Raw genomic sequence first — 26,781 nt, 5'->3', positions numbered from 1 at the left:
TGCTAGCAGTGTTTATATAGCTTCTGGCTTGTGTTCGAGAACATTCTGGGCTAAACCTGTAAGAATTCTTTCGAGAAGGTTCTCCATCGAGAAGGTCCATGGCATGTCGCCACATTTGTAGCTAAATATCGCCAAATGGGCGATTTCTCGCCAAATGCGGTAACCTTGCCTTTCCTTGCCATTTTATGGCAACCCTACATCTGCTTTGCGGGAAAGCCATCTTACCGTTTATGGACATTTTGTAATAATACTTTATAAATGGTAATATATCATTTTCAGTCATTATTTTAAATGTAATTCCAACAGTTCACAAGCTTTTTTATATTATGCAAAATATGGTTAAATGTTTCATCTAACTTCCGTTGTTTTATCCTAGTTTGGACTGTTTCACTAAGCATAATTTGACCATAAATAATGTATCATCATTATTTAAATATGTGGTTTAAAATACCACGTTAAATATTTCCTTCATATCTGATTTCGTTTCTTTGCTCATTAAAATTTTGGTATTAGGATGTTAAAATGTATATAAAAGTCCCCTTACACAATTGTTGATAAAGGCTGTCGTTACACTTCTCTGCAATGTTTGAGTTAAGTTTTTTTATTTCTTTTTTAATTCAATGCATGCGACTTCTGTTTTCGAGATATATTAATGTTTTCGTTTTGCAACGTTAAGTTCATCTTATTTTGCATGAATGTTATTTTTTTGTAGCTTTGTAATTTTATGTATTTTTGACTGTATGAAATTTATCAGTTTGGATTTTATTTTCTTTCTGGATTTATGATATTTGCAAGTGTTATTTATCTTATATATTATTAATATTATTATCAATATTAGTTTCATAGAAATTGTGTGCATTCATAAATATTATGTGAGGTTAATGCATTAGTTTTGATTTTATACTGTTAACAGGATACATTTTGTTTAGTTTTTATTTGAATAAGAGCAAAAATCCTTAAAAATATTTATAAAATGTTTAAAGCAGATTTCAGTTAAAAAAACAAATTATAGTTATGAGCTTGGTGATCATAATTATAACAAACTATCAACCATGTACTGAATTCGACATTGAATATTTTTTTTCAGTAACATCTCTATAATAATCCTGCTTAAATATATCAAAAGAATAGTTTTTTAAACATTCATAACAAATTTATAATTTATTAACATATTTTAACAAGACAGCGCCTCTTGTTTTTAAGTTCCTGCCAATAAGTTTACAAGGAAATATTGAAGTGTAATTTTGTAAATTTTGTAAGAGTTTTTCTATACGTGAATCCTTTCATTGAAACTGGTGAAAATTCAGTCTGATCTTGACAACTTCCTAAGGCCATTAAAGCCATGTTAGTTTGGAAATTTTTGTATAAACTGGTGAAAATTGCATTTCATCTAATAAATTATTATTTATTTTCTATGTAATTTTATGCAGTACAGATTTTTGCTTTTCCCGATTATATATATAATAAGAGAGAGATAATGTTTTTACCGCTTAATCTATCCATTACTATCTCTAAAAAATTATGCATATGTTCAACGCATTATCTTATTAAAATGCCCAGTTATGCGTATTATGAAGAAGGTTATAGAAACATAAATTTCTTTGTTCATTGAAATTCATAACACTTTCATATGAATTATTAAAATTTTTCCGATAAAAATATAAAACTCCTCGTAATGTTTTATAACTATAAGCCGATAAAATGGCTATATTTTGTGTTATGAAAAAGCTTTGTGTTTTCATATGGAAAGATGATGCATAGAACTTTCTAGAAACGCTATTTACTAGGATTTAATAATCAAAAGTGTGTTTAAAAGTATGGATAAGCTAAAATCAAGTTATTTCAAATTAAATGTATAATAGTTTGGAAAATTTTGAAGGAAATATGAATAAAATTAAATATTTCTTCTAATCAACGATGTATATATTTTAAGCTCTGTGATGAAATTTAGTGTAATAGAGCTTAAAGAATCTATTTTAACAATAGCATGTCTATTTTACTTACTATATAATTGATATGCAATAATTAAGTTCTTTTAAATCCGGTAAAGAAATAGATATAACTAAAAGTATCAGTGTTATAAATAAACAGAAAACTTAAAAAGCGGCCTGCAAATTTTAGTAAAGAATATAGTTTCGCACTAACTAATTACTAAGCAAAAATTAATTTTATTAATGAAGTTAGCCAAACGAGAATCACTACATATTACTGAACATGTGTTAGACCGTTTGATTATAATGCGAAGAGATAATATCTAATAAATGTAACATTTTTATATCAATACTTTGCACTTCTGTTGCAGACATTTTTCATTTCCTTCAAGGCGTCTGGCAGACAACGTATCAAAAACTTCTTGTTTTAATTAGGCGTGCACATATTTTTTTAACAAAAATATCTGCTACCCAATATCTATTTAATAGCCTACTTTTCTCGCCACATTAAATTTTTCTGCGTCATTTCTCAGAGCTTAAAAAGAAAACATTGTATACAACTTATCATCCATGCTGTAACTATGAATGATCGCAGTTTAATTTATAGCCTCGCAAAATATGTTAAAGAAAAGTCTGAGAAAACGAGTTTTTGATGTACAAAATTTCTTATAAAGCGCCGACTGCAGATTTTTTTTTCCTTTGATGCAGTTTTAAAACTCCGTAACTTGAAGGTGATAATTTTCCCATCGAAACATTATATTATGAAGAAAAAACGGGAGGGAAATGTAACACGATCAGCCTTAATTATCTGATAAATTATGTGAAGTTCTCCATCATCATATTTGCTTTGAATACGCCTGCATCTTAATCAGATAAGTAGTGCTTTTCTTAATCTTACCAAGGAAATCATTATTGCTATTATCGCCTACCGTAAGTAATTTTATCTGTGGCGTGTCTCATTCGCCTATGTATGCACTTACCTAACTGCTGAAATTTGCTTCTTCAGTAGTTCTGCTATGATTGTATGGTTAAACTTAGTTTTAATTAAGCACTTATTTAACTTTCTTATAATGAGGATTAATTATTATCCTGCGTTTACTAAACCTAATTTCATCTGAACGCTTATTTAATTTTATCGTCTTCATTAACCTAATTTCACTTAAAACTTATTTAATCCTATCAGAGCGCGAAATTACTATTCCAGCTATATTAAACCTAATATCTCTTAAACACTATTTAACTTTCCTAGAATGTGAACGAATTATCATCCCGTTTTTATTACATTTAATTTCACCTAAACACGTAAACAATGTTACTAGAATGCGAAGGTATTATCATCCCGTCTTTATGAACCATAATTTCATCTGAATCCTTATTTAACCTTCCTTGAATGTGGACGAATTATCATCCCGTCTTCATTAAACTTAATTTCACCTTAATACTTATTTAACATTTCTAGAATGGTGCGAACTAATTATCATTTCGTATTTATTAAACTTATTTTCACTTTAGCAATTATTGAATCAGCTTAGAATGAGGAGGAGCTATCGTTTCGTCTTACCTTGGAATTCACATGCACTAAGTGAATATAATAAACGTGAAGTCAGTTAAAAGTTTATTTGTATGCAATGGATGTTAGTTTACAAGCTAAAACGTTAATAAAATTTAAGAACCACTTCTTGCCGTCTCAGAATGCAAAATACTTTAATTATTTATAAATCAAAACGCACATCAGACTCTGTTCAGACGGTTGTGTAAATGCCAGAGAAGCATAGTCATAAGGTATAAAAATGCGCAAGTTCCATTCACACCTGCGAGACAGAGTCTTAGCCGTAGCCAATTAGAGAAGCTAAATTTGTGCATGCATAAATGTGTCTACAGCTTTCCCTCTCAATAGATTTCTCTGTGACTGGTCGACTCGGTGATGTCTCTGTGACGTCGGCATAAGGTTGAAAACTTCGAATTTTATACCAAAATCCCTAAACCAGTTTTTGTGTCGTAACAAGGATCGGCACCTAGCAACGAAGCTCGGCTTAAACCAGTTATGGCATTTATACCACCGTCTGAACGGAACGTGGACCAAAACCCGGCTCCCTAAGTCAAGTGCGATTTTTAATGTAAATGCTAGCAAGAATCAAAATTTGAAAAGTAGGGTAGCTACTACCACAAGTGGCATAAGTAAATGAAGTGCCATTGGCAACCACTAAAGAGTGGTTCGTTTCGCCATTACTTTGTCTGTAAACGTCCATTGTTGTTTATTATTTAAATTCACTTAATTTGCAGTTTGGTGCGATTAACGGAAAATTGCGGGAAAGATAATAAAGTGACACAAGGTCTGTTGTTTAAACTAAACCTTACCTTGTAGTTGGTATGTACAGTGCATATATATAAATAAAAATAACTATAGGAGTTGTTTAATTGGGGATTATGAGCGTATTATATTGAACAAGATGTGAAGTTAATTAGTAACACAATATTTTTTTAAAAACGACTTATTTTTACGAAACAAAAAAAAAAAAAAAAAAAAATGTTTCGTTGATTCTGAGACCGAAGCTTTTGGAACACTTAATACATTTCTGCTTATGTTTTGTTGTATGTAATACTTTTTGCGTAATATCTTTATCCTAGTTTCAACATAGAAAAGGTTGGCATATCATTTCGAGAGTTTATGCTTCGCTGAAACCCTGATGAGAGCGATGAAGAGGATTACAGTCTGAGATACCTCATTTAGAAGTAGCTTAAATGTGTTGTACAAGTTGTAATTTAAAAGCCTGATTTATCGTTGCACACATCTTGTTGCTGCTAGCCAATTTGTATTCTGCATATGCATTGGGTAGCAGCTTGCGATTATTATTCCAAGAATTTTAGCTTAGATATATGTATTCTGAATTCTTCTTAAGAGTAGACAGAGCTATAAAGCCAAATTCCGCGAATCTTCTCCAATGACTAACTTCTTAAAGTTTGCAATATATCATATTTATAACCTTTTACATCTCGGTGTTTCCTTGTTTCCTATTCTTGAACGTTTAGTACAGTACGCGTTTTGTAATAGAAGACTAAAGAGTGACATGTACTAAATAAGGTCTTAATGCGTTTCTGTAAACTAGAATTATAGCTATTGTAGACCTAGAAGTTTCGCTGACTAATATAAATATTCCATCCAAATCTGAAATAGTTTTGAATTCTATGGTTTCTTTAAGATCTAAGCTGTGGTTGCTTTAGGATTTAAGCTCCGCTATTCTTAAAATGATAGTATCATATCTTATATTTGACATGCATTAATCTATATTTCAATTCTGCAATCTATTCTATGAAAAAAAAAGATATGTCTAAATTTTCTTAAAACAACTTGTTATAATATTTATTGTGAACATCTAGTATAGTCTTCAAGTTATTATTTCCGTATTTAAAAAGTGAAATGTAAAAGTAGGTAGAATTAAGAAATTGCATTCTTGTGCTATTTCCAGTTTTAACGCAAAAATAAAAATATCAGTTTAACAATTTAATACACTTTGTTACATAATTTTTCAGAAATTAAATTAAGGGAAAATGTTTTATAATTTTTTTAATACAGTACAAAGTCCGAAATCCGGCGATTCTGGATCTGGGATTTTTCCTGATATTAGATTATCAATTTAAATATAGTAAGATGCCATGTAGAAAATGTAAAATTAAAAATATGAAATCGTGATTTATGACGTAATGAAGTACATATCTAAAGAGTATCAAAATTTACAAAAAAAGCCTAATATTTATTTGGTTACCTTATTAAAAGTTTCTTTCAAAGTAAGTTGTTTAAGTTGCTTCGTTTTTTTCTTTTGTGCTAATACATTCTTTTTAATTTTGTAGACAGAAATAATATCTTGTTTAGTTACATTTTTGAAATTCTGTAACTGCTGTTTCGAGAATTCCGACTACCTTGTCAATCGAAATTTTCTCTTTTTTAGTAACGTCTCTGTCACATTCTTCACTATCGGTAGCGGTATTTTCTGGATCTAGAACCATACTACAGATTTCGCCATTCATTAATTGATTGGTGATTAAGAAGCATTGTCATCACAATGAAAATCATCTTTTATGTCATCTTCATTTATTACCGCATCTCCATATTTTTTTACAAAATCCGTTAATTGGGAAATTTCATCTTTGCGATATCCGAAAACCTTTAAAATTAGCGGCTATCATCATCAAATTTAGCTATCTTTCACTATACATATTTGGCTATGCATCATGAGCTTGGCGACTAATGACAAGTTGTTCCTTAAATTTTATCTTGCTTCTATCGCGCACCGAGACAATTAAGCCTAAATTGTATTAGTTTAGTTTCTTATTATACTTATGTCTATTTCTTGCACATGCTTAAGGCTTCTCAGAGTTCTGAATAAATAAATTCCCACATTTACTTAAGCCTTATTGAGGGCCGGCGCTAGGTATCTTACCGCCTGATGCAGTCTCTGTGGGTCCTAAATTCTGCGACTCGGTGTGACCATACAAGCCCTGGCGTTGGTTCTGGGTTTATGTGAATAACAAATCAGTTATTCTTAATCAAAATAGCCGTAAATGTAATCTTTGGGTCTATGAGTATCACGAACAAAATCTATTTTTAGCGTATAAAAAGAACGTTTTGTTAAATTTTTCCTCGTCAACATTTTTTAGCGCATTTAACTTAAATCTGTAATCATCGCCAAGTGTAATGTCAACATACAAGGTTACCATATTCCTTTATTATTCAATTACTAACATAAAAATTGTTTAGGCATCGCTACATGAGTCATTACAGAAGTTGTCATGTTTTGATAAACGTGCGGTGATAAAAGGAAAGTATAATAAATAATGATTCGCCAGGTTGGCGTCAGATCAGCGATGTATCTGTGTGGAATGTTTGGTTTTGAGATGTATATGCCAAGCACACACGTAGCAACGGAGCCAAATTACTGATCGCACAAATATATGCTAAAATAATTGTTTCTTCAGTAGCAAGTTATTTTATTTAGTGTCGAAGTGAAATTAAGAATGGGGACTCTCCAGATGTTTTATTATGCGCGGGAGGGGGGAATCGAATGCGCATGAAATCCTATGAAATCGAAAGCCTACGAGAAAAACGGTTTTGAGGTCCGGATTTTAGATCATTACGGATAATGGACGTCCAGATTTTGGACTTCGTACTGTATTGGCTCAGATTTTAGATTCTAAATAGAAATCAATTTAACGGTTTAAAAAATCTGAAATTGTTGTGCATTACGTAATGTAACAGAAAGTTTTAAAAGAAACTAACTAATATTTCGTTATTTTCTCAAACAAGAAAAATTGATGCATTCCTCAAAACGCAAAAGCCTTAAGCATTCTATTTTACGTTCTAAAACAGTAAATAAGTGTAATATATTTTCAAAGCAACCGAAATAAAATCCTGTGATAAAAAAAAAAGTGGGACTGTATATATTTAATTTCTAGAGAACATGCCTGCTTATGTAATTAATTATATATTCAGTGTCTAGTACATGCAATATACATACATACAAACATATATATATATATATATATATATAATTAACATTCTAAAAAGTTTTTAAATGTACTCTTATTAATTATGCAAGGAATTTTCTTCTTCTTTACTGTGCATCCTTCGAGGTACAGTTGGAAGCACGTCTTGCTGGCAGCTGGAAGGGCAGGAGTTTGAATTCCGGCGGGACACAATTAATTTTTCATGTTTTTTGCTCCGAAACAGAAAACAATGAATCTGCAAGTGGCACCCAAACTAGAAATGTGTGTGATCTATAATTTGTCACCACCTGAATTTGGCGACTGAGTACCTTCTTCCCGGTCCCTTTAAGTGGAGGGGAATGTAAGGAATTTTCTTCTTTAATTCATTCCATTTTAGTGTAACTGTAAGCAAGTTGTGCTGGCAGTCGATAAGCCTTGAATTTGAACCTCGGTGAAGGCATCGTTGACTTTTCCTGTTTCTCTCTTCGATAATACCGAATTTTTCTAAATGTTTTTCAAAAACTTACAGGTTTAGCCTAAAATTGAATTCTTTTTCATGAACCTAAATTTGCGGTTTCCAGAGTTGTATTTGTAATGTATTAAAATAGCGTAATATTTCGTTTGTGTAAACATGCACAGGGATTTCAATAGAAGGGAAAATATCAGTACGTCATCCCAAAGCACGATGAATATTGTCCATACAAAATTGTTCAGCGTAGACTGTCGTTTGAGACACCTGTCTTTCGGTTCGTATTTATTTGGCCATCACTATTTTAAAAATCTGATGTGGACAGCACATGACTTCCTTGTGAGGCCTTTAAAATTATACACATTTTTGTTGCATTTCATTTAAACTATATCCTCGAATTCAGTTAATTTAGTTCTCACCTTGCGGCAAGGCAAAAACACATAAAAGCTCAAAACATCGTTATTAAAAATTGTAAAATACAGAAGAACATAAAACACCAAACACAGTTAAAAACAATTTTTACGATTAAAATTAGAGTTCCTACACAAAAACAAGCAATTAATAGCCAGTGGGCAAGAAGGCGGATTTTTTCGGTGCAGCAAAGTGAAAGTTTACTTTTGATCCCACTCGGCAAAAAGACACTGAAATTGCAAAAACTGACTTAATTCACTATTATACTAAAGAGTTTCAAATGTAAACAAATAGTGGCTGCGTTAGGCTTAGTAGCACTTAAACAACTTTTAAAATGTTGATAATTCTATCACCATTCCATGCAGATTAACTAAAAGCATACAACCGGAATATAAGAACAACCTAATGTAATCAATTTAAAGCCAAAAATTCACTAGTTATTAACAGATAAGATTTGAAAAACTGACCTCACCGAGCCGGGTAACAGAGGGAGTATATATATACTTTTGTTGCAACCAAAAAGGGGAGGCGCACAACCACATGTTATAGCAGTTCAAGAATGTTATATGAAATTTCAATGTTTGGAGGCTACTCGTTTTTGAGTTATGCGAGATACGTACGTACGTGCGTACATACAGATGTGACAAATAAAATATTTTTTAAATCCGTTTTAAATTCATTTTACAATCCGTTTTGGAGAAAAAAGAATCTTTTATTGTGTCCTTACATACAGATGTTACACAAAAAGTGTCACTCCAGTGTATTCAAGAGCGGTCAAAAGTGAGTATTTTCATTGAAATATGATACCCGAAATTTTTTGCGATTATAATACTTCCTTTACTTCGTACAAGGAAGTAAAAATGAATGGTACTTAAATGTTTTGTGGATTCTAAGTGATTTTCCTTTGGCAGTTATAAAGCAGCACATAAGCAAGAGCAAAATATTTCAAAAATCTAGTATTTCTTTCTCTTGTGATTGCTTTGACATCGAGAGGAATAAGACGAGAAAAATAAGAAATATTTATAATAAGTTATACGCTTGTTTATCATATGCACACACCAATAATATTTTCACACATAATTATGAAAAATTTTTAAATATGGGTTTTAGTAAATAAGTATTATGAAAATATTGTAATATTAAATACACGACATTACCTAAAAACGTATGTAATTAGATTTGTATAAAAAATTGCGATTCATGAAATAATATTTAATACGCTATTATGAAGCTTAATAAATATGCATAAACTTTATTCAGTGCGAAAATTCATAATTTATGAAAACATAGAAAAATTTGAAATTACATATTCTCTACTCTTAATTTCAGTGTTTGCTGTTTAAAGTGTTTAATGTTAGGAATATATTTTAAAGAATGACTACTATTTTAAAATATTTATGAATGCACTATATTCTTTTGTTTTAAAAATGTATTTGAACGGCACGTAATTCATTGACTGCTAGATAATCTGCTTAAATAATAAATAATTATTATTTTTAAGTAAATGTATTTCTTCTAGATTTTTAAGTGATATATCGTAAATACTAGTTATGTCTGAATGTTTATTTATTTATGAAATGAATAAAAATCTAGCTTTCTGTATCAGCATGCTTCGTGTTGTGTAAAATTAACGATTTTTAATAATTATTGAAATTTTAACATAGTGCAGCTTCTTTGTTAACTGTATGTTATTTTGTTTTAAATATTCCTTAATTCTTATTATAGTAAATTTTGTAAATGAAATTAGATAAATTTGGTAAGTAGTAAATAAATTGTTATAAGTTTTAGCTATAAAGTAGATATTAAATTTAGGAATATAAACATAATTATTGTAAATTGTAAATACAATTTTAAACACCTTTGAAAATATATTTTTTATTGCGAACACGGAGAGTAAGGTTATAAGCATTAAATATAAATATAAGTAATACGAAAACAACGAGGTAATAAATTGGAAGATATTGCTTAGAAATCCAATTTAGCTCAGTCAATCGTATCTTTTTTAAAACTTAAATGGAAACCTGCATCAAGGTTTAAAATAATTTTGAAGTATATTTATTTACATGTTTAAAGCATGAAATGTTAGATCATTATTACCACGAAAGTTGAGATTACAGTTAAGTACTAAAATATTATTACTATTTATATGGATGAGATTAAATTTGTATTAACATGTTTGATGCAGAATACATTTTGCTTGGTTGCTATGCTAAGTAATATTCGTTTTATTACACATTTGCATATTTTAGCCTGAGAAAAAGTACTAATAAATCAAACTGAAGATTTTAGTTGACAATTTCTATGTAAATTCTAATGTAAGTAATCATTGGAGTAAATAATTAAATATAACGCCTTAGTACTAACAAAAAATTCCGAACTAATAGTTATGCTTATTTTGCCAAAATGATACTAAATAAACATCAAATGGACACCAGTTAGGACTATTTCTATACAAGAAACATATCTGTTATTAGTTTAAAAGAAGATTAGAAGGTATTAAAATTACTAAAATTAAAAAATGACCGGCACCTGAAAATTAAATGTACTCAATTAAAGTTGCATTAGAGGTTTTTCCCTTTATAAGCATATGCAAGTTTTTTAGCGTTGTAAGTCGTAGTACTTGTTAAGTCATATTATACTCTTTTTGATTTTTTCATTGAAATTCGCCGTAAGCTTAATGACTTATGTAATATACTTTTTCACCGCATTCAAATGCATAGATTTCTGATATGTGTGTGCAAAGTTTTTAAGTGTTTTAAAATCATTCTCTGAGACGCTAATTGCATTGATATTTAATGAGATTCATTATAATTTGAGTAAAATTTATTTTCAGAGAACAACGCATTTGTATTTAACTTGTATAAATATAAAGATATTTTTAATCTGAATTTATAATTTTAAACAGAAAGTAGCCTAATTAAAATACTGGAAGGAAATAAGTATCATGTTACCATAGTTAACATTCTCCTACACAAAAATAATAAATAAATCAACTAATCATAATAACTTAATACACTAATAATAGTTTATGTAAAACTACATATTCATATAAACATCCCTATTAATATAATTGATGGATTAATTGATTAACCGTTGATTTATTGATTGTCTTTGGTATTAAAATAGATACCATGAATGCAAATCACAAGCTTCAATCAATATAATTCTTTCAGTTTAATTCCATGGGGAAAAAACAAAATTTCGTGTTGTTGTCAATAAATCTGTGCTTACTATACATTTACTGTGAAACTTTTTTAATCTACTAGTCTTGCTATTAAAAATATTAATAACCAGTATATTCGATGTATATGTATTGTATTATATTTAATAAAATTAAATTAGCTCAGAATATTTTAGTTTAATTCTACTTGTAATTTTATCAATAAATGTTGTTTTAAGCAGATTTGAGTTAAATACTTGAAATTTGACTTTTTAGTCAATTATATTTAATTAAATTAAAGATAATGAATTAGTTATATACAAGTTAGCTTTTTAATACACTTTTACTTAATAATGTGCAGTTATTTTATTTCTATTATTGTAATTATGCTCAAAATGTGACAGTATTTAACTACTGTTGTCATGCTGAGTGTCTCATACATATTCATTTTTCCGATTACTTCTTTGCACTTCACTATTAGTTCTAAACGATGGAAATACCTCGATTTATTCTTCTATGTCTTCTGATTTTATTGCATAAAATTCACAGGTAATGAATTACTTTCCATTGTAGTGCAATATATAAATTATATACACAAATACTGAATAAAATTACTCCAATAGATAAACGTAAATTAGAATAATAACGTTTTTGTTTAATATAACAATGTATGTAGGAGATATATATGTATGTATCTTTTTAGTAGGTTCTTTATGCCTCTGAATAAAGAAATGACATGAAAAAAATCGTAATCTTTCACAGCATGTCAGTGTTCATGCGTTTAACTCTTTCGCATCGAAATCGCCCGTAGCGCCTATTCATTCAGGCAACGGCAAACCGCCCGAACGCCTCGTTTATTTTCTACCTAGTTCTTTCCCCTCCACGTTAGTGTATGGCTCATTGGTTTCGCGAGTTGTTAAAAGACATGTCAATCATTCTTTTGAAGCAAATAAAGGAGAAATACGGAAAGCTATTGACGTTCGCAGGTGCAATCCGGCCCTAAGGTGAAACTGCGCACAATGGATGAATGGATGAAACCGCAAAAGGGGGAAAGGAAAACTATTCCAAGACAAATTCGTAAACACGGGCGTTTTCGATGTTTGTTGGAAACAGATTTGGTCGTCTCTCGATGCGAAAGAGTTAAAAAACTACTTATTTTCACTTCATTTAATTTCTAAACCAATAACGAATCACAATATTTTGTTCATAAATTTTTAAACAATTGCGAAATTACGTAAGAGAGGCATTGTTTAAAAATTAAATGCAAAAATTATCAACCTCAATGGCTTAATTATAAATAAGAAATAAATTATTCAGTGAAGAGGGGCTTATTAAGTAATCTGCTCTTCAAATGTAAGAAACAGATATCATTAATTATAAAAAGACATCGGCGTTCACAAGTTCAAAACTTCCACCCAAATTTAATAATTTATTAGAAGTTTGCTGCTGTCCACAATCGCCTGCTTTTAATTGTAGTTTATGTTAAGGAATTATTAATGATTTATTTGGATGAACTGCATTTCTTTCATGAGCACCGCGTATGATCCAACGGATGTTATTAAAACTGTGGAGAATTTATTAGAAATATTTTAATTTCATATTCGAGTTTTCATCACGTAGTTCAAATATTTTCCAATTCCCTTACTTAAATATTCAACGAAGCTTACTTTGTTTTCCTTAAAGAAGAAATATTTACTGCAAAAATTTGGCAGGCTCAAGCAATTTATTGTATCAAATGTTAAAATTACCTTCATAACTTAATATTTTCGAATTACGATGCGCAAATTTAGATGAATAAATTTCCATGGTAAAGAATTTCGAAAAAAAAAGTGTTATATCCTATATGAAATGTATCGCATTAAAACACTTGCACTTCCTCATAAAAATTACCAATTGGAAATATCGTACATTAAATTAATTTCAACTTCTATGAGTGAGTTTCATTATTAAAAATAAAGTGAAGTTTTAAATTATTAAATACACTTATTGCTTTTAAATCGCTCTGTTTGCAACACAGTCAATTATATAGCCTAAATTTCGAAAAATATATTTAAGATCTTACATTCTGCTGTATAGCTACTGTTTGAAAATTAGATGTGCATGAAGCCGCATCAAAAAATAATTGCACATATAAATTAAAGAAATAATGCATCAAATAAAGACCTTGTTTCGGCTTGTGGCTACATCTGCGAAGGTTAGTACATGATGTATAACTTAATAGCTTCACATATTGTAAAACAGGATCCAAAGGGGTTTTGGAAGGATTTCACTGAGAACCTTTCTAATAAAAATGTATAAACTTGTAATGTGAATTTTTTTAATATCTGATAACTTGCGACTATCTTTAAATGAAGAATTAGCAATAATAAAAATTAAAAGTTATTGCAAGCTGAATGTACATTTTTTTCATTTCTCACGCAGTTAGCCTCTCTGTTGAAAATAAAGTTTAAATAGATTTTTTAACATTAACTTTATAAATGTCCCTTAACAATGTCTTTCCGAAATTTTTGATATTGTTACATTACGTTACATGCGTTACTCAGTAGTGGTCATATTATTCTCTAGTCTTCATAATAATGTTTTACAGTATAGCGCAGAACATCATCTACCATGTACCTTTGAGTATGACCAGTTCTTAGAGTATTTATTGCCATTCGTCAAAATATATGTCCTTTAATTTATCTTTCCAACTTAATTGTTTTGTAATAATTAAACAACTTAAGGGATTTTAAGGCAATAGACGTATTTTCTGATAGCTTAGAGGTTTTTATTTTATTTTGAAAATATAAATAATTGGTAGAAATTAAAACACATGCGAAGAATAGGCCGATTCCATACATAATATTCTTGTTAAATATTAGTACAGAAAACAGAAACAAAATGAGTGTAGCAGTTAATAGGATTTTCAGTACTCAAATTGCGAAAATTATCTACTGTTTTGAATCAATAAATGAAAGTTTCTTTTCGAAAATTTTTAAAGGAGATATTAAAATATTTTTATAAGAATTTTTTTTTTTACGGAAATGAGTATTAAATGTGGACAGTACGTAATACAATTCGTTGAGTATTTACATCATTTAGTATCGAGATGTATTCACGCTTGTATTTTTTTATAAAATATTACATAGTCATGTGTGGTAAAAGTCGTTACATAATAAAAAGTAACTCTTGTGCATTTATTAAAAAGCATGGGAAAAGGAAAAAAATCATAAATTTTATGCTTGCCTTTCTAACATGATTAATTATTGCTTACTAAAACAGTATATAGATTTTAATATACCTTTAAATTTACATTTAATATAACTTGAAAATCTGTTTTCGGGTAGTTATTTGGCATTATACAAAAATAATTTTTTTTTTTTATATTCCGTAGAACACTAAACATTTGCTCAACCTAATTTTGTCTTTAACGTTTATTACGTTTTCTTTCTTACATTATTATTTAATAAATCATAAATACATAATGTGTGAGACACTTGGTATGATTCCTCTCACCATGTTGTTAGTTGTTGTTTAGCTGTGTATTCTGTATTTCATAGGAACGAAGCTTGCTGCCCTACCCTTAACTCAAGATGAAGAAAATAGAACACCCGTCCGAAAGTCGTAACTATTTAAGTTTCAGATAGCGTTTTTTATATAACATGGTACTGACGCAGAAACTGAGAGCTTTTGATTGCTAACTACTTACCTGAATAACAGGTGATAAATATTATATGACCACACATCACATTTAAGATCGTTTAGGAAACTACATCTCGTGGCAGACCGGACATTGGGAAACACTTTTAATCGAATTCATGTCACACAAAACTGCTACATTTTTCTCAAGAGTTTGTGAGACAATATACTAAAGAATTCGCTCGGAAATTCAGTTGACTTAATATGTGAATACCGCTCTCTTTCGAATTACAAGTTTAATTAAAATTGCACAAAATTCTACATTTAAGAAGAGACTTGCTTGTTGACTCAGTATTGTGACATTTCGAGGAATAAAACTGAATGGACATTGAATTCTGATATCTGACGTGCATGGTAATGATACCAGCTGCTATATTCTTAAAGTGTCATGGAAAATGCTAAGAAGCGCATAAACTATTAGCGCAAATAAAGAACAGTGCTTTTATTTTTACCTAAGCAAATGTTATGCTTAGAATCGAAGTTTTTGTGATGTCTTATGAAACGTGGTTTGCTTTAAATTATCATATATATGCTAAGCACTCCTAAAAGTAAATCATATGTGATTTTGCAAATCGGAGTGTCAGCAACGTTACACTGTTTTAAGCAAGTGTTTTATTTGAGTGTAAAAAGTGATTGTTGTGTATCGAGAACTAAGAAATCAGTGTTATTGTGCTTTGAACAAAATATTTGATGAAAGTTAGAGTTCGTTACGTTTGAATCAAGGTATGTGCTATATGTACCAAACTAATGTTGAAAGTATTATATCTTGTGGGTGCAAGTTTTATATTGTAAACAATGAACTCCAGTGTACTGATGATGGTATTTTTTGCTTAATATGTACGTCATGTTCAATGTAATCAATGTGTTTGTTCGTATTCAGCTTTTGTATACGTTATTTGAACTACTGGCAAATTACTATTGAAATAATTGACAATATGATCGATACAAACAGCATTTTCAAATTTAAAACAATAGCTTCATAGGTGATTTCATAAATTATAAATATAGCATAAATTTCATTGCAAGTCTTTTAATGAAGCTTATATAGCTTTTTCCTTCTTTTGAAGAGCTTTTAAAAAATTGGCTGCGAAAATATTATTTTAAATGTTTTTGTAAATTTTTATTAGCGGTTTCTTATTTTTTTTTTAACTTATAAATGACATTTTGATTACATTCCGTGTGCGAAGCGGGAAATTATGCACTTAAATTAGCGTATGTAATTACGCTGAACGCTGTTTCACATGCGTTTCAAAAATGTTGTGTCTATTTGTAACGTGTCTATTTAAAAATAGTACACGAATAAAGAGTTTCAATGAAAGTTTACATATCTTACAGTTTCATTTTTCTTTAGCGATGAAAACACAAAATTAAAACTAATGTATTTATAATAGATAATAAATACTAGAAAAAATAATAATATATTTACGATAACAAGAAAATTGATTGTATATAGGCAAAAGATATGTTTTGATGCTCAGATATCATTTGAAAAGAAATGTGCAATATATTTACAAATTAATTTCAAATTAGAAAATTCATCCATTTTGTAGTAAAGTAATATATTATTTGTTTATTTACAAATATTTTACTGAATTCAGCATTTTATAGTTACGTATTTAATCCAGGTAATATTGCACAATTGCAGAATAATTTAGAGTAAAATTAATGATTTTACTACAAAAATGTTAGAAGTAATTTAACATTGCTAAACCGATTTTAATTAGGAAAATATTGCAAAATAGAATAGATAAATTGGCTATGACAAATTTCTGGAAATTACGCATTAACTAGATATTTCATTGCATGTTAATTACCATATTACTTCGAATATCAGCCACAGTAAAATTTTAAAAGCAGACATTTGTGAAAAGTAATAAAGATAAGCTTTCCGCGAATTCAAGCCCAGTGGGTTTTTAAAATTTGAAATATGTAAAAATAATAAAATATAAAAATGATTTTACAACAGTTATTTAAAAATAAGAAAGAGTTTGGTTACTTAAAATTAGTAGTAATATCAATATAGTAAGCTGCATAATGTATTGAGAATTTTTTCAGGTAATTTATTACTCTTGATTCTTCTCTTTCAAAACTCTCATCTTTACTATTGCACAAGAGTACGTCATCTTCATTACCTATTAAAGCATTAGTAATGCAGCATTAATTTAAACTAATGTTATGAAGTGGAGATCAGCAAAAATATAATGCTAAAATATTCACTTTGAATTAAAGCCGTACATGTCTCAAAAACAAAAAGTACGGTGTAATTTCGAAGAAATATGGTAACTTTTTCAAACGCACATTTATTCTCATGATGCATATTTCATCAGAATGGTTTTATTTAACAGTGAGTGCATTTTACATTATTCATATACTAATTCGAATGCTGTATGCGAAAGTAATTTGTATTTCTTTTTTGCGTAAAAGATTTATTTTGCAGACTTTCAATTTTAGATTGTTAATTGAAATATACATAACTTCCAATTATTTTCAAATAAGTATATACCTGCTTCAAGTCTGAAAAAAGTTAAAATGATATGCATTTTATTTAGTTTACGCAGAGAGCAGTTTGTTATGTAAATTAGAAAATTATCAATAATAAATTTTTTGTGGAAGTCAATTACATTTCTGCCTGGTAGATGTGGTAAAGGCGGGAGTAAGGTTTTTATGTTTTAAATGCATCTAAATTAATAACATTTCTTCTCTAAATCAAGACTTTTTAATTTATATTTGAAATTAACAATTTATGTTATGAATTTTGGTAAATTCATAAAGTAAAATCTACTTTTTACAAAAGTAATTTTTGTATTGCTTCTCCTCTCCAGCTTAAATATCTTCCTGAATAATCTCATGATTGATAACTATGTGATATTATGCACAGTAATGGTTAAAATAATATGCGATTAATTATTTCTAATATGCAGAATTTTTTATAATTTAATGAATACAAGTCAGATATTAAGAGTATTTTTTAATAATTGTATTAGTGAAATATTACTAACAAGATTATATCATATATAAGAATAATTGTAAATAAAAGATGCAACTAAACAAGAATTTACGTATGTAAATTGTATTTTGTGTCAGAAAGATATGTAAATCTGTACGTACCGTTAATTATAATGATTGAGAGAGCTGAGTAGAATGCAAATGTGCTTCTACTACTCTGCAAGTAAAAAATCAATGAAACTATCTGTAAATTTTTATAAACGTTTTCGATGATTTGTTGTGATTAATATTTCTGCAGTGTATAAAATGCTTATAAAGTTGTATGTTATGGTCTGTGTTTATTTCTTTTATTTTGTGACGATAATAAAATGTTCAAGAAATTATAATTAAGATATATTTACAAATATACCCTCAGCATATTGTTGTCTTTGAGGGCAATATCTTGAAGGAATAAGAACACTATTAAAATACAGACTTTATGAAAGCACAACTTTTATGGGAAATCTTTCGTAAATCGAAATGTCATAAAGAAAAGAATAAATTATAATGAGAATTATAATTAAGGGATAAAGGGATATAATAATTACGTCATAAAGGGAAGAATAAATTATAATAATTATATTAAGTTATAACGAGAAAAGCTTAGAATATTTTCAAACGAAATACTGCAATCGGGAAATTTTAGATTATGCCCTGATGAAATAAATTAAGAGAATTTGCATATTTGATCTACGATCTCGAGAACTACTGGACATATTTTAATAAAATTTGGTGTGAACATTGGTTGATATAATACAAACAAAATAAACATTCAACAGTTATAATAGACACACATGTTCGTGTATAACACTCATGGGAGTCTGAAGTTCTGAAACAGCGGCTGGAGAAGACACAAAGAAATCGGTTAATAGGGGGTACGGTCCCCTCTTACAGCCATATAGGCCTCGCAGCGTGATGTCATACTGGAAAAAAGGCAGTTCAGTGCCTGTGGCAATTGGTCCCACTCATTCAGCAACGCTGTTTTCAGTTCCTGGATGGTTCCCGGAGGGGGTGTTGCGAGTTGAAATTGCCCTTCTCAGAGCGTCCCAGACATGCTCTATACAGTTGAGATCTGGAGACCTGGCTGGCCAATCCATCCGGCGAATATCCTTATCCTCGAGAAATTCGTCGACCAGAAGAGCTCTATGTGGCCTCGCGTTATCGTCCTGTAAGATGAACTCGGAGCGCAGTGCTTCCCGGAAAAGGCGAACATAGGGCCCCAAGATCTCAGTCCTATACCTCACACCAGTCACAGATCCTCTGTCAAAGTCGTGGAGAGGTGAGCGGCCATCCAACATGATGCCTGCCCAGTCCATTACACCGCCACCCTTATAACTGTTGATTTCGCGGACATTGGAGAGTAGATAGCGAGTCCCTGGATTTCTCCATATGAAAGTACGGCGAGAATCGGTGTTTAGGCTAAAACGGGACTCATCGGTGAACAGAACGAACGCCCATTGATCCGTACTCTAGTCACTATGCTGCCTGCACCATTCTAATAGAACTCTCCTGTCCGTAGACGTGAGCGGGACGCAAACAGCCAGTCTTCTGACAAACAACGCTCTCTCATTCAGTCTTTTGGAAACAGTCACCCTTGTTACACGGGTTCCTAAGGCTGCATACAGGTCCCGAGAGAGCTGAGAAGCAGTAGCCCCTCTGTTACGCCTCGCTAAAATGGACAAATAGCGATCTTCTCTGGCTGTCGTGGCTCTTGGACGATCTTGTCCAGGCTTTATCTGGATGGATCCAGTATCCTGGAGCTGTTTTCGTAGGTTACACACGACGCTGGGCGTTAAAAAAACTCTCTGCATATCTGGACTTGCGATTGACCTGCCTCTAGCCTCCCCACAATTCTCCACCTCATTCCATGATCTAAACGTTGGTGGTTACTCATTTTTACTGTTCCGATGTGAATTTAACCGATTGCTGCAAGATAACTTCAAGAAATTCGCCGAGGTGTGCTAGAACGCAATTCGTCTTACTCTCCACGCGCTTATAAAGCTTGTTTTTCTGCTGGTTCCGCATACACACACGTGTAGCCTTATGTATTTTCCGTACAAGATTTGCATTTTTATCTAGAAGCAGTGGTTTTTCCTTCAGTTTAGTTCTTCTCATGCAATTCGATAAAATATGCAAATTCTATTAATTTATTTCACCAGTGTACTTTAATGCATCGAAGAATTTATCGTTAAAATTTAAGGTGTTTACAAATTTAAAAAAAGAGAAAATCTTAAGAACGAAAAGGAATTCCAATGTGTTCTTAATGTATAAAATCAATTTTAACCAGTTTTAACACCAAAAACAATTTTAAGCTGTTTCAATAAGTCTGCTACTCGTAGTTTGGGAATTAATATCTCTGAAATTAAAGTTTTAGGAAAAAACTTTGATAAGGAACTGTTCAAAACTGCAAAGCCAGTTTCGGTAAAAACGTTTGCCATGTTATTATTTCATAACATAGCTCCTCAAATGAATCCTCTTTGTATTATAATATTAGACCAAATGTAATAGAATTTGGAAAAGTGGGTACTAAAGGTAAAAATTATTTAAATTCTTGAATCGTCAATTAAAATAAAGATTACTGAGATTACTTTGTGTCTGCAATAACCTATAGATACATAAAAAATAAGAGAATAGAAATGTGTGTAGAAATGTGTGATCTATGAAGGGAAATATAAAATCAAAGTAAACTTACCCTAAAAGACGATAACTAAAATATATCACAAGAAAATCAATTATTTTTATTTTTCTTTTAGCATCACTACTTCAGAATAAGCACTAAATAATGAAAAAAGAAGGTATTTGCCAGACAGACGATAACAGGTACTTATACAAATTCACACCCAGAACATGTTACACGTGACTTCCCGAACATTAAGAATATAACGCCGAGCTCATTGTTACAGTCAATCGTCTTCCATCTGTACAAAATGAAAGTTCTGGAGGAATTGGGACCATCAAAATTAGGGCATCAATAAGCATATTCGGTAAACGATTGCAATTATTTTTATCGAAAGAAGAGGAAACACGTGTGCACGGAGATCACTCGCGAGGCGAAGAGATCTTAATAGATGATGTAGCTGGGAAGAAAATTATCAACAGCAGCAATATTATACAAATCTGAAGAAATGCTTTTCTTGCGTTGTAACATCAAGCTGAATTCCTCTCACAAAAGTTTGCATGATATTAATAGGCAGCAGAGGAAGAAAAAAAATGGCACGTCACGTCGGCAGGAGAGGAACAGGCCAGAAGACCATCCTCCACTTCCGAACTCCAGCAGCAGAAGAGAGGGGGAAACCAATTGTTCCATACTTTTGGCGTTGTCATACTGCGGTTGCGCACTTATTTAGTGATAAAAACAATTAAATCAAGGAGTTATTTCACAACATATTAACCCCAAATGAATCCTTGTGCACTTATTTAATCGTAAAAACAATTAAATGAAGGAGTTGCTGAGCATGTGTGTCACTGGATTGCTTGCATGTGCTTGCAACAAATATTAATGGGCCTCCAGGACTTGAAATCCGCAAATAAAAACAAGCACGTCGAAGATGTTTCCTTCAAAGTATTTAAACATATCTGTCAAATCAAGACACATGATATAAAAAATAAGGATCATAACATTTTTAAATTGCCCGTACGCGCAGAAATAACATTGCCCATACATGCAGAAATTACATAGCGCATCCTTTCGAAATTCATAAGTAGCAACACAATGGAAGGTCTTAGAGGCTTTGGTTATGATAATAACTGCTGTACTGATAATTCGTACGAGGTGATTTAAGTGCAAGAAATCTAAGTACAAGGTTAGGATACAAGTGCAAGAGGGCAGAGATCGTTTCTTAATATTTCGTCATCGCTTCAATCTGTCAGGTCATTCATTATGTGTACAGTTTCTGTCGTCTTGCTTCAATCTGAAATGTCAAGATGTGCTGTAGTCTTTGTTTGATGTGAAAATGTTTAAAATTACATCAGTATATATTCGACTTTTAAACAATCAAATTTTGTTTTCCATACAGTTCATCATAAGGAATTGAAACACCACACAAAAATAACGTGTATACTTTAATACGATTATAATAATACTTTTGTGTTACTCAAATGTATAGTATAGTGATACTAATAGATGAAGAATGCTTAATATCCCACATATTTTTGGCTCTAAAGAATGCTTGTGACATCGGCCGCGAGAGTAGTAAGAAGTACGCTTATACTTGATGCAGTGCAATTAGGTGATCGTATTTTTGAATTACTGTACTTGAGTCAGCGAAATTTGGCTTTATGTTTTAATTACAGTAATTTCTTGTATGTTGAAATTTTGCGTTGTACATTTGTATAAATTAATTAAAAAAATTTTTCATTAGTAATTATCATGAGCAAAAATTTCTTTAGCGATATTTTGGTAATTTTTGAAAATAATTACTGGTATTTTACACCATTTTTGACAATTCTTAATTGTAAATATTATGTAGAATTTATTAAACGTTGAACAGGTAATCTTAGAATTAATAAATTGAAACAAATATTCAACAAAATTATCTTATTCCCTTTGCTTAAGCTAGATGTTTGCCTGAAGTCTTTGTATTTTCTAAAATATACGTGTGTGCAGTTGTAGGTTTGTCCAATAGTTTGACAATTTTCTTATTCGATGTTTATTACATTATTAGCATTGCACATATTTTTCATACTTCCGTAATAGGCTTTATTGCACAATGTGCGATCGATTATTATTAATATATGTAAAGTACTATCACTGTACAAAAAAAAAAAAAAAAAAAAAAAAAAAAAATGCAAATTGCTACATTTCTTTCCGCCAGAGTTTGTCACTCAACGGCGAAAACTCCCTCTACTTCTTCTTTCTCTCTCTGTCTTTTGCTTTCGGAATTGAAAAAAGTACTTATATTATGACTTTTTGAATTTTTTCAAACTGAATTGATAGCAAGCTAACTTTTTTAAAGTGGGGGAATCCTTTATTTGAGGGGTATTACGTATTTTGTAAAGCCGAGTCTTACTCTCTTCGTCCTTTTTTTAATAATATTTCCTTTAAAACTTTCTAACCGTTGTATTCAACAGTTTTATTGTTGTGCGTGTTCGATTTATTTAATATTTAAAATCTAAAATTCTAATCAGATTTAAATGCAATGTTATTACATGTCTAAATATTTTCTTAACGTACAGATATGTTTATAAAAATGATATGCATTTTCGAGTTAATTACCTTCTCGTTCACTTAGTTGAGTAATGTTTTCCCGGCAGAATGGAAACTTTATTAATCTAGAGTAATGTTTTCTCAATAAGATCAATACCATTATTCATTATTTCTAGAAGTCTACTTTAATTAATTACGGATATTTTTTTTTCAAACAGAACGTCGTTTATTAGTCAAAGGTAATTATTTTCGTATCAGAATATCTTTAATTAATTAAGAAAAGTTTTGCCCACTGTAAGGTTATTTTTAATTAATTATTTTCTATATTAAATGATAGCTTTAATTAATCAATCGCATTTATTTTCGCAGTAGATTACTATTTTAATTTAATCAATTACAAACAAATATTTTGCGGCGGTTATATGTAATTCAATAGATTTTCTCAACAGGAAAAAATTTAATTAATCATCCATAATTTCGCCTAATAGAGTAACTACGTTAACTGAAAGTTGCGTTTTCGTAACATAATAATATTTTTAATTAAAACGAACATAGAAACTGACTATTTAGATTTCTAATTCATGTACTTACACAAACAACGTGTAGTTAGTTTATTTATTTAGCAGAGATAACATAATTTGTTTTTCGGAACTATCGCTATAATGCTGAGTTAATGGCAATTTTCTAACCATAAATCCGATATTTTGAGCGGAAGTAACTGTATGGCTGTGGTTTATCATTCAAAATGTAATTGCATTTTTTAAATTTTACTAATATAATAGGCATCTAGATATTTTTATTATATCCGTGTCTATACTGCTCGGATGTTTCTTTCTACATTTTAAACTTTGGTTTTATATATTTTCAAATTTGACTCCTACAGAAATTTTACGTAGAGATTAAATTATTAAATTTAAAAGTGTTGATTGTTCTGTTGCATTTCATAATGGGTTTAAAAATTTTTAAATATTTTCTTAAAAAATCTCGTTGATTTGAAATCGGAATTAATGTGAGAAACAAACGTTTTACGATAATCGGAAATAATGCACAGCAATTTTGTTCCTTTAAATACCTTTTTTGATACCCAAATTCATTTTTAGAGAACTTAACAGAATTTATAAAAATATGATCTTTTACTTTTTATATCCTACTGTAATTTCTGTAAGACATTATATTAAGATTTAAGAATGGTGAGAACTGGAACCAAAAGTGCTTGGAAGCCTTATCCAAAGTTAAGGATTCATTTCGATAGAACAAGTTGGTTTATTTATTATACCTAAAATAAGTTATTAAAGTTATAAAGTTATACATTTCGTATGTTTATTAATTAAAAATCTGATCTGTACACCACATGACTTACTTGAACGGAATATTAAATTATAGGCAATTTTCCTGCATTTCATTTAAACATATTAAAGTAAAGCTAACGAATTTTGAATTAAATCTACTTCGTTGACACCACAATAGAATAAATGCACTGTTTAAAGTTCACTATATTTATTTACCTTGATGACACTTCGGCGCTACGTTCACTTAACAACGGTAACATTCATTTCATAACACAGAGTGCACAAAAATTATATCTACTGAAGAATTACCACAAGTTTTATTCAAATACTATAATAAATATAGAACGATGTATAAAAGAAATTAAACAAATAAAAAGGAAAGAGTTTTTCGCAGACGATTCAGCTCCGCTTACCTAATGCGCAAGCGCTACTAATTAAATCAGTTCTCGCGGCAAGGCAAAAACACATAAAAATTCAAAATATTTTCATTCAAATGTAAAAGATATGTTAAAATATGAAACACCAAGTACACTTAAAACAATTTAAAGAACAAGTTTTACAATTAAAATTAGTTTCTACGCAAAAACTAGCTAATAACTTAAACAATAATTCCAGAATGAATTAAGCATTATTTAATTCGCAATAATAAAAGAAGACATTACTTTGTTGTTGCAAAGCTTAGCTTCTCTATATTGTCAACAAATCCACTATTCTTCTAAGTTTCAAATGTGAACAAATATGGCTGCTATGGTAATCAAAAATTAGGCTTAGCTGCACTTAAAAAACTTTTAAACTGTTGATAATTCCACAATTGTTGCATGCAGGTTAACTAAAGGCGTAAAAATCTTAACCAGAACAACATAATTCAATCATTTTTAAAGCAAAAAATTCACAATTTACAAACATATAAGAATAAAGAATGGTGCGGCCGATTGCAATGGGAGGAGCACATCTACATGTTATAGCAGTCCTATATAAAAAATTTCAACGTTCTGAAGCTACTCGTTTTTGAGTTATGTGAGTTACGTTCATACATACATATGTACGTACATACGTCACGAAACAAAATCTGCTCTGAATCAATTTTTAATCCTTTATGCAACGCGTCTTGGGAACACTGTGCAGATATCACGTAAAAATATCGTTACATTGCATTCGAAAGTAGTCAAAATGGATATTTTCGTTGAAATATGATACCCGAAATTTTTCGTGATTACAATACTTCCTTTTTAGTTCGTACAAGGGAGTAAAAAAAATGTTTGACTATCATACATAATTTAGATATATTGTAGCTTTTTTTCTACAGTTTCTTAAACTTCTTTTTAAATTGAAACTATTTCTTGGTAAAATATTAAAAAGTGTGGAAAAGAAAAATCCATTTTTTTATTTATAATTCAATTAAAATTTATTAATTATAAATTTATATTAATTTTATATTAAATTTTAAATATAGTTTTTCATAATTTATTAAAGTACTGAAGTTGGTGTTGCTGACGATGAGGTTTAATTCAACAAAGTTTAAATATTTCCATTTTTTCCAATTTTATTTGAAAGAAACATTACATGAGAAAATTTGTATGATACATGAAAATTATTTACTCTGGAATAGGTATGCGTTTACGTGTACTCGATAGAAATAAGAATTCGAATTGTATCACTTCTTCAGCAAATCTGATTTATTTCCAAGTTTTACATTATCTGTCATAATTGTATTGTAAAATACATTTGGCTATAAAGAATGGAATCATTAAAAATGTTAATTCTTTGTTGAAAGAAGCCGTTCTGTTCATTTGAATAATGCGACGAAATTATTCAGGAAAATAATCCATTTTCATGATCATTAATCAAAATTAAAATGTTTGAATAAACTAGTAATAAAAATTGATATTTTTATTAATGCATGAATAGAATAAAATGCGTAAAATTAGTCTATTCTAGATGGTGTCATATGGTCTAATAAAATTTCATTTAATCAAAACAAAACAGTGGATAATGTTATAAGTTTTATATTCGTTACATTTTAACGAATTATAACAACTTTATATTATTCCAGGTGAATTAATGCTGACATACAAATTCTACACTCTATTAGAACTTCTGAAATATCTCATAAAATGAAATGCAACTTACATTTATTGCTACAACTCGTCGTTTTTACAAAACTCAAAACTATCGAAGGATTGTCCCCTACTTGGAATTAAACCCAACTAAATACTTAATCTTAACATATA

At 29.9% G+C, this 26,781-nt stretch overlaps 1 protein-coding gene across 2 annotated transcripts in view; it reads left to right on the top strand.

Moving 5' to 3' along the window:
* The window catches only part of LOC118183052 (kin of IRRE-like protein 1), a 795,633-nt gene that overhangs the window by 672,573 nt on the left and 96,279 nt on the right, over positions 1-26,781 (top strand). The window contains exon 10 of one of the 2 annotated variants that reach the window (XM_085820808.1): positions 14,992-18,413. The exons of the other annotated variant lie outside the window; for it this stretch is intronic. Within the exon in view, the coding sequence (XP_085676934.1) occupies positions 14,992-15,059 (68 nt within the window). The 3' untranslated portion in view covers positions 15,060-18,413. Of the gene's footprint in view, positions 1-14,991; positions 18,414-26,781 lie in introns of those variants that run through there. 2 annotated transcript variants of the gene reach the window in all.

The sequence above is a fragment of the Stegodyphus dumicola genome, chromosome 7 (assembly GCF_044657685.1).
Source record: "Stegodyphus dumicola isolate Sdum_Otavi_A_Nest chromosome 7, ASM4465768v1".
Classification (NCBI taxonomy): Eukaryota; Metazoa; Arthropoda; class Arachnida; order Araneae; family Eresidae; genus Stegodyphus; species Stegodyphus dumicola.
Note: the sequence above shows the minus strand (reverse complement) of the source record. Positions and strands in the feature narration are given on the sequence as shown.